The sequence below is a fragment of the Argopecten irradians genome, chromosome 6 (genome assembly GCF_041381155.1).
Source record: "Argopecten irradians isolate NY chromosome 6, Ai_NY, whole genome shotgun sequence".
NCBI lineage: Eukaryota > Metazoa > Mollusca > Bivalvia > Pectinida > Pectinidae > Argopecten > Argopecten irradians.
In genome coordinates, this window is record NC_091139.1 from 26,644,721 (window position 1) to 26,657,891 (window position 13,171).

General features: G+C 39.8%; 1 protein-coding gene across 1 annotated transcript in view; it reads left to right on the top strand.

Moving 5' to 3' along the window:
* The window catches only part of LOC138325486 (coiled-coil-helix-coiled-coil-helix domain-containing protein 7-like), a 24,408-nt gene extending 11,697 nt beyond the window's left edge, over window positions 1-12,711 (top strand). Inside the window, exons 2-3 of the mRNA XM_069271174.1 lie at window positions 9,210-9,311; window positions 12,353-12,711. Coding sequence (XP_069127275.1) covers window positions 9,210-9,311; window positions 12,353-12,541 — 291 coding nt within the window. The 3' untranslated portion in view covers window positions 12,542-12,711. The remainder of the gene's footprint in view (window positions 1-9,209; window positions 9,312-12,352) is intronic.
* Window positions 12,712-13,171: the final 460 nt, after the last annotated feature.

Here is a 13,171-nt window from a genome sequence, read left to right on the forward strand (position 1 = left end):
CCTTTAAATCGCTACTAGTCATAGAGTTCTGAATGGAATGTAACCAAATTTGGCCACAAACATCCTTGGGGGAAGGGGAACAGAACTTGTATAAATTTTGGCTCTGACCCCCCGGGGGCAGGAGGGGCGGGGCCCAATAGGGGAAATAGAGGTAAATCCTTTAAATCGCTACTTGTCCTAGAGTTCTGCATGGATTGTAACCAAATTTGGCCACAAACATCCTTGGGGGAAGGGGAACAGAACTTGTATAAATTTTGGCTCTGATCCCCCGGGGGCAGGAGGGGCGGGGCCCAATAGGGGAAATAGAGGTAAATCCTTTAAATCGCTACTAGTCATAGAGTTCTGAATGAAATGTAACCAAATTTGGCCACAAACATCCTTGGGGGAAGGGGAACAGAACTTGTATAAATTTTGGCTCTGACCCCCCGGGGGCAGGAGGGGCGGGGCCCAATAGGGGAAATAGAGGTAAATCCTTTAAATCGCTACTAGTCATAGAGTTCTGCAGGGATTGGAACCAAATTTGGCCACAAACATCCTTGGGGGAAGGGGAACAGAACTTGTATAAATTTTGGCTCTGATCCCCCGGGGGCAGGAGGGGCGGGGCCCAATAGGGGAAATAGAGGTAAATCCTTTAAATCGCTACTAGTCATAGAGTTCTGAATGAAATGTAACCAAATTTGGCCACAAACATCCTTGGGGGAAGGGGAACAGAACTTGTATAAATTTTGGCTCTGACCCCCCGGGGGCAGGAGGGGCGGGGCCCAATAGGGGAAATAGAGGTAAATCCTTTAAATCGCTACTTGTCCTAGAGTTTGGCATGGAATGTAACCAAAATCAGCCACAAACATCCTTGGGGGAAGGGGAACAGAACTTGTATAAATTTTGGCTCTGATCCCCCAGGGGCAGGAGGGGCGGGGCCCAATAGGGGAAATAGAGGTAAATCCTTTAAATCGCTACTAGTCATAGAGTTCTACATGGATTGTAACCAAATTTGGCCACAAACATCCTTGGGGGAAGGGGAACAGAACTTGTATAAATTTTGGCTCTGGCCCCCCCCCCCCGGGGGCAGGAGGGGTGGGGCCCAATAGGGGAAATAGAGGTAAATCCTTTAAATCGCTACTAGTCATAGAGTTCTGAATTAAATGTAACCAAATTTGGCCACAAACATCCTTGGGGGAAGGGGAACAGAACTTGTATAAATTTTGGCTCTGACCCCCCGGGGGCAGGAGGGGCGGGGCCCAATAGGGGAAATAGAGGTAAATCCTTTAAATCGCTACTAGTCATAGAGTTCTGCAGGGATTGTAACCAAATTTGGCCACAAACATCCTTGGGGGAAGGGGAACAGAACTTGTATAAATTTTGGCTCTGGCCCCCCGGGGGCTGGAGGGGCGGGGCCCAATAGGGGAAATAGAGGTAAATCCTTTAAATCGCTACTAGTCATAGAGTTCTGAATGAAATGTAACCAAATTTGGCCACAAACATCCTTGGGGGAAGGGGAACAGAACTTGTATAAATTTTGGCTCTGACCCCCGGGGGCAGGAGGGGCGGGGCCCAATAGGGGAAATAGAGGTAAATCCTTTAAATCGCTACTTGTCCTAGAGTTTGCCATGGATTGTAACCAAAATAAGCCACAAACATCCTTGGGGGAAGGGGAACAGAGCTTGTATAAATTTTGGCTCTGATCCCCCAGGGGCAGGAGGGGCGGGGCCCAATAGGGGAAATAGAGGTAAATCCTTTAAATCGCTACTAGTCATAGAGTTCTGAATGGAATGGAACCAAATTTGGCCACAAACATCCTTGGGGGAAGGGGAACAGAACTTGTATAAATTTTGGCTCTGACCCCCCGGGGGCAGGAGGGGCGGGGCCCAACAGGGGAAATAGAGGTAAATCCTTTAAATCGCTACTTGTCCTAGAGTTTGGCATGGATTGTAACCAAAATAAGCCACAAACATCCTTGGGGGAAGGGGAACAGAGCTTGTATAAATTTTGGCTCTGATCCCCCAGGGGCAGGAGGGGTGGGGCCCAATAGGGGAAATAGAGGTAAATCCTTTAAATCGCTACTAGTCATAGAGTTCTGAATGAAATGTAACCAAATTTGGCCACAAACATCCTTGGGGGAAGGGGAACAGAACTTGTATAAATTTTGGCTCTGACCCCCCGGGGGCAGGAGGGGCGGGGCCCAATAGGGGAAATAGAGGTAAATCCTTTAAATCCTACTAGTCATAGAGTTCTGCAGGGATTGGAACCAAATTTGGCCACAAACATCCTTGGGGGAAGGGGAACAGAACTTGTATAAATTTTGGCTCTGATCCCCCGGGGGCTGGAGGGGCAGGGCCCAATAGGGGAAATAGAGGTAAATCCTTTAAATCGCTACTAGTCATAGAGTTCTGAATGAAATGTAACCAAATTTGGCCACAAACATCCTTGGGGGAAGGGGAACAGAACTTGTATAAATTTTGGCTCTGACCCCCCGGGGGCAGGAGGGGCGGGGCCCAATAGGGGAAATAGAGGTAAATCCTTTAAATCGCTACTTGTCCTAGAGTTTGGCATGGATTGTAACCAAAATAAGCCACAAATATCCTTGGGGGAAGGGGAACAGAGCTTGTATAAATTTTGGCTCTGATCCCCCAGGGGCAGGAGTGGCGGGGCCCAATAGGGGAAATAGGGGTAAATCCTTTAAATCGCTACTAGTCACAGAGTTCCGCATGGAATGTAACCAAATTTGGCCAGAAACATCCTTGGGAGAATAAAAACTGAGTTTTATAAATTTTGGCTCTGGTCCCGGGGGGCAGGAGGGGCGGGGCCCAATAGGGGAAATAGAAGGTAAATTCTTTAAATCGCTACTAGTCATAGAGTTCTGTATGGATTGTAACCAAATTTGGCCACAAACATCCTTGGGGGAAGTGGAACAGAACTTGTATAAATTTTGGCTCTGGCCCCCAGGGGACGGACGGGTGGGGCCCATTAGGAGAAAGAGAGGTAAATCCTATAAATCGCTACTTGTCCTAGAGTTTTGCTTGGATTGTGACCAAATTTGGCCACAAACATCCTTGGGGGAAGGGGAACAGAACTTGTATAAATTTTGGCTCTGACCCCCTGGGGGCAGGAGGGGTGGGGCCTAATAGGGGATTTAGAGGTTAATATTAAAATTCCTTCAGAAAAGAAACAATGAACCTGTATTCAGAACATTACTTGTCATTACAAACCAGGTGAGCGATACAGGCCCTCTGGGCCTCTTGTTCTCAAGTTCTACCAGTGCGATTTGGCTGAAACTTGCATGAAATGATCCTGACATGGTCCCGACAAAGTGTTGTTATTTTTCGGGTCGATCTGAAATCCAAGATGGCAGCCACAGTCTCCATCTTGAAAACACATTTTAAACTTCTTCTCAAGTTCTACCGGTGCAATTTCGCTGAAACTTGCATGAAATGATCCTGACATGGTCCAGACAAAGTGTTGTTATTTTTCGGGTCGATCCGAAATCCAAGATGGCCGCCACAGGCGCCATCTTGAAAACACATTTTGAACTTCTTCTCAAGTTCTACCGGTGCGATTTGGCTGAAACTTGCATGAAATGATCCTGACATGGTCCCGACAAAGTGTTGTTATTTTTCAGGTCGATTCGAAATCCAAGATGGCCGCCACAGGCGCCATCTTGAAAACACATTTTGAACTTCTTCTCAAGTTCTACCAGTGCGATTTGGCTGAAACTTGCATGAAATGATCCTGACATGGTCCCGACAAAGTGTTGTTATTTTTCGGGTCGATCTGAAATCCAAGATGGCAGCCACAGTCTCCATCTTGAAAACACATTTTGAACTTCTTCTCAAGTTCTACCGGTGCAATTTCGCTGAAACTTGCATGAAATGATCCTGACATGGTCCAGACAAAGTGTTGTTATTTTTCGGGTCAATCCGAAATCCAAGATGGCCGCCACAGGCGCCATCTTGAAACACACATTTTGAACTTTCTCAAGTTCTACCAGTGCGATTTGGCTGAAACTTGCATGAAATGATCCTGACATGGTCCAGACAAAGTATTGTTACATCTCTGGTTGATCCCAAATCGAAGATGACTACCATGACACTATGTCTAATTAATTTCCTATATTTAAAGGCCCTTGGGCCTCTTGTTTGAAATAAAATTTGTTGAAAGAAATTGAAAATGATCCTGACATGATCCTGACAAAGTGACACCATATATAATTAATTTTACTATTGTCAGGTAGTCAGATGACTGTTTAAGGCCCTTTGGGCCTCTTGTTTCTGTTGTAGGAGAGTAAGATCAGTCTGGATTGTATTGCACACCATTTGTTTGTGTTATAGGAGAGTATGATCAGTCTGGAGTGTATAGCACACCATTTGTTTGTGTTATAGGAGAGTAAGATCAGTCTGGATTGTATAGCACACCATTTGTTTGTGTTGTAGGAGAGTAAGATCAATCTGGATTGTATAGCACGCCATTTGTTTGTGTTGTAGGAGAGTAAGATCAGTCTGGATTGTATAGCATGCCATTTGTTTGTGTTGTAGGAGAGTAAGATCAATCTGGATTGTATAGCACTTCATTTGTTTGTGTTGTAGGAGAGTAAGATCATCTGGATTGTATAGCACACCATTTGTTTGTGTTGTAGGAGAGTAAGATCAGTCTGGATTGTATAGCACACCATTTGTTTGTGTTGTAGGAGAGTATGATCAGTCTGGATTGTATAGCACACCATTTGTTTGTGTTGTAGGAGAGTATGATCAGTCTGGATTGTTATAGCACACCATTTGTTTGTGTTGTAGGAGAGTAAAATCAGTCTGGATTGTATAGCACACTATTTGTTTGTGTTGTAGGAGAGTATGATCAGTCTGGATTGTATAGCACACCATTTTTTTGTGTTATAGGAGAGTAAGATCAGTCTGGATTTATAGCACACCATTTTTTGTGTTGTAGGAGAGTAAGATCAGTCTGGATTGTATAGCACACCATTTGTTGTGTTGTAGGGAGTATGATCTGTCTGGATTGTATAGCACACCATTTATTTTGTGTTGTAGGAGAGTAAGATCTGTCTGGATTGTATAGCACACCATTTGTTTGTGTTTAGGAGAGTAAGATCAGTCGATTGTATAGCACACCATTTGTTTGTGTTGTAGGAGAGTAAGATCAGTCTGGATTGTATAGCACGCCATTTGTTTGTGTTGTAGGAGAGTAAATCAGTCTGGATTTGTATAGCACACCATTTGTTTGGTGTTGTAGGAGAGTAGATCAGTCTGGATTGTATAGCACGTCATTTGTTTGTGTTGTAGGAGAGTAAGATCAGTCTGGATTGTATAGCACACCATTTGTTTGTGTTGTAGGAGAGTATGATCAGTCTGGATTGTATAGCACACCATTTGTTTGTGTTGTAGGAGAGTAAGATCAGTCTGGATTGTATAGCACACCATTTGTTTGTGTTGTAGGAGAGTAAGATCAGTCTGGATTGTATAGCACACCATTTGTTTGTGTTGTAGGAGAGTAAGATCAGTCTGGATTGTATAGCACACCATTTGTTTGTGTTGTAGGAGAGTAAGATCAGTCTGGATTGTATAGCACACCATTTGTTTGTGTTGTAGGAGAGTAAGATCAGTCTGGATTGTATAGCACACCATTTGTTTGTGTTGTAGGAGAGTAAGATCAGTCTGGATTGTATAGCACACCATTTGTTTGTGTTGTAGGAGAGTAAGATCAGTCTGGATTGTATAGCACACCATTTGTTTGTGTTGTAGGAGAGTAAGATCAGTCTGGATTGTATAGCACACCATTTGTTTGTGTTGTAGGAGAGTAAGATCAGTCTGGATTGTATAGCACACCATTTGTTTGTGTTGTAGGAGAGTATGATCAGTCTGGATTGTATAGCACACCATTTGTTTGTGTTGTAGGAGAGTAAGATCAGTCTGGATTGTAATAGCACACCATTTGTTTGTGTTGTAGGAGAGTAAGATCATCAATTGATTGTTAGCACATCCCATTTGTTTGTGTTGTAGGAGAGTAAGATCATCTGGATTGTATAGCATGCCATTTGTTTGTGTTGTAGGAGAGTAAGATCAGTCTGGATTGTATAGCACACCATTTGTTTGTGTTGTAGGAGAGTAAGATCAGTCTGGATTGTATAGCACCCATTTGTTTGTGTTGTAGGAGTAAATTTGATGTAAGCATCATTTTTTGTGTTGTAGGAGAGTAAGATCATCTGGATTGTATAGCACACCATTTGTTTGTGTTGTAGGAGAGTATGATCAGTCTGGATTGTATAGCACACCATTTGTTTGTGTTGTAGGAGAGTGAGTAAGATCAGTCTGGATTGTATAGCACACCATTTGTTTGTGTTGTAGGAGAGTAAGATCAGTCTGGATTGTATAGCACACCATTTGTTTGTGTGTAGGAGAGTATGATCAGTCTGGATTGTATAGCACACCATTTGTTTGTGTTGTAGGAGAGTAAGATCATCTGGATTGTATAGCACACCATTTGTTTGTGTTGTAGGAGAGTAAGATCAGTCTGGATTGTATAGCACACCATTTGTTTGTGTTGTAGGAGAGTAAGATCAGTCTGGATTGTATAGCAGTAGCACACCATTTGTTTGTGTTGTAGGAGAGTAAGATCAGTCTGGATTGTATAGCACACCATTTGTTTGTGTTGTAGGAGAGTAAGATCAATTTGGATTGTATAGCACGCCATTTGTTTGTGTTGTAGGAGTGTAAGATCAATCTGGATTGTATAGCATGCCATTTGTTTGTGTTGTAGGAGAGTAAGATCAATCTGGATTGTATAGCATGCCATTTGTTTGTGTTGTAGGAGAATAAGATCAGTCTGGATTGAATAGCACGCCATTTGTTTGTGTTGTAGGAGAGTAAGATCAATCTGGATTGTATAGCACTTCATTTGTTTGTGTTGTAGGAGAGTAAGATCATCTGGATTGTATAGCACACCATTTGTTTGTGTTGTAGGAGAGTAAGATCAGTCTGGATTGTATAGCACACCATTTGTTTGTGTTGTAGGAGAGTATGATGAGTCTGGATTGTATAGCACACCATTTGTTTGTGTTGTAGGAGAGTAAAATCAGTCTGGATTGTATAGCACACTATTTGTTTTGTGTTGTAGGAGAGTATGATCAGTCTGGATTGTATAGCACACCATTTGTTTGTGTTATAGGAGAGTAAGATCAGTCTGGATTATATAGCACACCATTTATTTTTTGTGTTGTAGGAGAGTATGATCAGTCTGGATTGTATAGCACACCATTTGTTTGTGTTGTAGGAGAGTAAGATCAGTCTGGATTGTATAGCACACCATTTGTTTGTGTTGTAGGAGAGTAAGATCAGTCTGGATTGTATAGCACACCATTTGTTTGTGTTGTAGGAGAGTATGATCAGTCTGGATTGTATAGCACACCATTTGTTTGTGTTGTAGGAGAGTAAGATGAGTCTAGATTGTATAGCACACCATTTGTTCGTGTTGTAGGGGAGTATGATCTGTCTGCATTGTATAGCACACCATTATTTTGTGTTGTAGGAGAGTAAGATCTGTCTGGATTGTATAGCACACCATTTGTTTGTGTTATAGGAGAGTAAGATCAGTCTGGATTGTATAGCACACCATTTGTTTGTGGTGTAGGAGAGTAAGATCAGTCTGGATTGTATAGCACGCCATTTGTTTGTGTTGTAGGAGAGTAAGATTAGTCTGGAATGTATAGCATGCCATTTGTTTGTGTTGTAGGAGAGTAAGATCTGTCTGGATTGTATAGCACACGGTTTGTGTTGTAGGAGAGTAAGAACAGTCTGGATTGTATAGCACACCATTTGTTTGTGGTGTAGGAGAGTAAGATCAGTCTGGATTGTATAGCACGCCATTTGTTTGTGTTATATGAGAGTAAGATCAGTCTGGATTGTATAGGATGCCATTTGTTTGTGTTGTAGGAGAGGAAGATCAGTATAGATTGTATAGCACACCATTTGTTTGTGTTGTAGGAGAGAAAGAACAGTCTGGATCATATTGCACACTATTTGTTTGTGTTGTAGGAGAGTAAGATCAGTCTGGATTGTAAAGCATGCCATTTGTTTGTGTTGTAGGAGAGTAAGATCAGTCTGGATTGTAAAGCATGCCATTTGTTTGTGTTGTAGGAGAGTAAGAACAGTCTGGATCGTATTGCACACCATTTTGTTGTGTTGTAGGAGAGTAAGATCAGTCTGGATTGTATAGCACACCATTTGTTTGTGTTGTAGGATAGTAAGAACAGTCTGGATCGTATTGCACACCATTTATTTGTGTTGTAGGAGAGTAAGAACAGTCTGGATCGTAATTCACACCATTTGTTTGTGTTGTAGGAGAGTAAGAACAGTCTGGATCATATTGCACGCCATTTGTTTGTGTTGTAGGAGAGTAAGATCAGTCTGGATTGTATAGCACACCATTTGTTTGTGTTGTAGGAGAGTAAGAACAGTCTGGATCGTATTGCATACCATTTGTTTGCGTTGTAGGAGAGTAAGAACAGTTTGGATCGTATTGCACACCATTTGTTTGTGTTGTAGGAGAGTAAGAACAGTCTGGATCATATTGCACACCATTTGTTTGTGTTGTAGGAGAGTAAGATCAGTCTGGATTATATAGCACGCCATTTGTTTGTGTTGTAGGAGAGTAAGATCAGTCTGGATTGTATAGCACGCCATTTGTTTGTGTTGTAGGAGAGTAAGATCAGTCTGAATTGTATAGCAAGCCATTTGTTTGTGTTGTAGGAGAGTAAGATCAGTCTGGATTGTATAGCACACCATTTGTTTGTGTTGTAGGAGAGTAAGATCAGTCTGGATTGTATAGCACGCCATTTGTTTGTGTTGTAGGAGAGTAAGATCAGTCTGGATTGTATAGCATGCCATTTGTTTGTGTTGTAGGAGAGTAAGATCAATCTGGATTGTATAGCATGCCATTTGTTTGTGTTGTAGGAGAGTAAGATCAGTCTGGATTGTATAGCACGCCATTTGTTTGTGTTGTAGGAGAGTAAGATCAGTCTGGATTGTATAGCACGCCATTTGTTTGTGTTGTAGGAGAGTAAGATCAGTCTGGATTGTATAGCAAGCCATTTGTTTGTGTTGTAGGAGAGTAAGATCAGTCTGGATTGTATAGCATGCCATTTGTTTGTGTTGTAGGAGAGTAAGATCAGTCTGGATTGTATAGCACGCCATTTGTTTGTGTTGTAGGAGAGTAAGATCAGTCTGGATTGTATAGCACGCCATAATTATGCTGATAACAACAAGTGTGAACCAGAGTTCCAAAATTACAGAAATTGTAAGAAATTTTGGGTAAGTATAAATATATTTTTTCAACCTTGTCTCCCAAATTAATCAATCTCCTTACATGAGGCACAAACACAGTGCAGCTTAAACATAAACAGGTAGTATAATTGACAGCTTGTACTACAATAAGATAAATGTCCTTATTATCAGGATCCCATTTTATCCCTTAGATCTTACAGAAGGTCATTTATCAAAACATTTGGGATCAAGATGTAGGTTAAGTTATGTTCATGGGACTGAAAATTTAACAAGCCTATGAATGTTGTGTATACATGTATTGAGTAAATGACTGCAATACCTGCATCTTCCTATCTACCCAATCCTATTACACAATTATACATGCATATATCATATAAATGGGGAAAAAATAGAAAAACAAAAAGGTAGAGCAGATTTGTTTTACTATTTTTATTTCAAGGACATACTATATATATTTATCAGTTCTATATAAATGATACCATTATATACCCCCGTAAGTAAAAATTTGAATTGTTAATAAAACCGCTATACCCTGAACACATAAGATTTCTATATAAATTGGAAAATATATGGAATGAAAATAAAAAATACAATTGAGATTTTGCATTTTTATGCAAGAAAGGTAATACCTGTACTATCAGGTAAATGTTCTTTGATGTTTAAAGTTACATTATTTGCCATGGTTTAAACAGTACTGTATTTACCGTATTCGACCCAATATCGCCCATCCCCGTTTTTGAGGCCTCAATTTCAATTGTCCAGGCATAAATAAAGACTAAAACTACACTCAACTGTATAGATATGCAATAATTTCATCTTATTAGCACCTTTTCATTTTTTCTCAATGGGTCGAATACGGTACATCTGTTTCTTTAAATTATTTATGTAAATATTGAAATTAGCTCTTGTAAAGGCTACAATGAGTTTATAAAAAAAAACCCATAAAATTGCAATAATAAAGTTCCTGCAAAGGTTCAGTACGTTTCCTGTAAAGGTTGCAATAATTTCGTCTGAAGGTTTTGTAAGTTTCCTGTAAAGGTTGCAATAATTTCATCTGAAGGTTTGGTAAGTTTCCTGTAAAGGTTGCAATAAGTTCATCTGAAGGTTTGGTAAGTTTCCTGTTAAGGTTGCAATAACTTCATCTGAAGGTTTGGTAAGTTTCCTGTAAAGGTTGCAATAATTTCATCTGAAGGTTTTGTAAGTTTCCTGTAAAGGTTGCAATAATTTCATCTGAAGGTTTGGTAAGTTTCCTGTAAAGGTTGCAATAAGTTCATCTGAAGGTTTGGTAAGTTTCCTGTTAAGGTTGCAATAACTTCATCTGAAGGTTTGGTAAGTTTCCTGTAAAGGTTGCAATAATTTCATCTGAAGGTTTTGTAAGTTTCCTGTAAAGGTTGCAATAAGTTCATCTGAAGGTTTGGTAGGTTTCCTGTAAAGGTTGCAATAATTTCATCTGAAGGTTTGGTAAGTTTTCCTGTTAAGGTTGCAATAATTTCATCTGAAGGTTTGGTAAGTTTCCTGTAAAGGTTGCAATAATTTCATCTGAAGGTTTGGTAAGTTTCCTGTAAAGGTTGCAATAAGTTCATCTGAAGGTTTGGTAAGTTTTCCTGTTAAGGTTGCAATAATTTCATCTGAAGGTTTGGTAAGTTTCCTGTAAAGGTTGCAATAACTTCATCTGAAGGTTTGGTAAGTTTCCTGTAAAGGTTGCAATAATTTCCTGATGTGACTTAAATAAGTTTGTGTAAATGTTGCAAGAACCTCCTGCAATAAGTTAGTGTAAATGTTGCAAGAACTACTGTAAAGATCTGGACGACACTCTGTGTCTGAGCAGCTCAGAGCCCTGTCTCCTGAATATGTCTAAATCATTTCAGAGCATTGTGAGCATTTTAAAGGGACATGAACCTAAATAAACCATATAAATTTGAGTAAAAGCCAATCAACTTCGCTTCCGGTTTTATTTTTAAAAAAAACACGTGTAGTTGAAAGATTAACAAAATGCTAGCCAGTTAGAGTTTTTAAAGTAAACTCATGGTCGACATACACGACATGTTGTCAAATATTCAAATTGAACACGACTATTGCTGGTACCGCATAACTTTCGCGATATTCACGTTGCATATACATGTAGCATATACACGGTAGAATTTTGTTTATCTTTCAACTACACGTGGATATTTAAAAATAAAACCGGAAGCGAAGTTGATTGGCTGCCGTTTGCTCTACTAAATGTGTATACGGCGGCCATTACAAATGTGTGAAATAGAAGGGTCTCGGAAGTATTTCATTGTACACAGTTGTTTAATTTCATAAATGGGATGTAACATGGGGACAAAGGAGTACATAAGATCCCAATATAAAGGTATGTGTACGTTTTCCCGGCATTGCATGGACGATATATTAGAAATATGCCGCTGACGTAGCGTAGGCCAAATCTGGCCTACGATTTCACATTTTTAAGAGGTACCGCGAGCTGACTATATATTAGGCAAATTTTTTTTTAAAAAAGCCTAATAATATAGGCAGGTTTAGCGGACTAGATGTACATATGTGCAATAAGTCAGGAACCTCCCTTCGCGGTGCCCTGTCGAATGAAAAGTCTCGTTTGACTTTTGACTTATCATTCTTACGCAAAATACAAATTGTTTTATAACAAATATGGCTTAAACTTCATTTGTCAACCATCGTAAATTAGAAAATAATCTTAAAATGTGGAAAACTAATATTCCTTGTCATGTCAGCAAGTTTGTTGCTCATTATAACCTCACTTTCGGCCAGCTTTCTTTTTGTGTTCCAAAAATAGAATATGACGATCTATTTTTATCATTTTTGAGGTAGGTATTCCCCATGTTTTCCTGTCGTTTTAGATAACCAATCATTGTAATGAAATATTCAATAAACATCTGAAAACCATATCTAAGCATACAGAACAAATTATTTAAGGTTCATGTCCCTTTAAGGCATTTTGGTTTGGTATCATAGAAATTAAATTTGAATGCTTTTCGGTTGGTAAGCATTCTCTTACAAGTATCCATGTTAAAGGGTGATTAGCTTCATTTCCGGATCCTTTTCAGAATAAAGTCCAGTGGCGGAGATTCTGGAAAGGACAGCGACCGACACTACCACTTCCTGAAGATAGAGAACAAGTCAAAAAGGACAATGCAGATATTCTAGAAAAAATAATTGGGCAGAGTCCGAAAATTGAGTTAGGACCAGAAACTGGTAAACCGTTCACATTCATATACAAAGATCCAGACAGGTGATTCGATGTGTTGAGATATGGCTTTACAAATGACAGATTAAATGTTTTACATATAGACATAATTTTACACTGTATTTCAATCATACATGATGATTGAATTGGAATGGCAGTGGATTAGCACTTGAATGTATTGTAATCAAAGTTTGACGATTAAAATCATTGTATGTATTATCTTGTTGTTTTTGTGTTTCAGTGAAAATAGCGTGAATATGTTTGTAACTATTTGATGACGTCATATTGTCTGTGATGTCATGACGTGATGGTTTGAGATTAAAAGATGGAGTCAAGGTAACAAAGACGGTTTTAGTCTGCTCATTTACATCACAATTTGGTTTAAGTTTTATGTCTTATAGCCAGGATCTGCCAGAAATAGGAGTACCCAGAGAAAAGTCACTGACAAGAGGCCAGTGCCAGAAAAATTTAGAATCATAATAGCGTAATGATTGAATGAGATATACACTGGTAAAATAGCTTCATGTGAATTCAGGTTTGTTTCATATGATAATTTTTATGTCAGATTTACCTGAAGACATAATACAATGTATGTTGCTTGTGTATCCTTTTAAGACATGACAGACAACTGAGTGTTGCCATTGGGGAAACCAAATCATCTCCCCTCTTAAATCTTTGA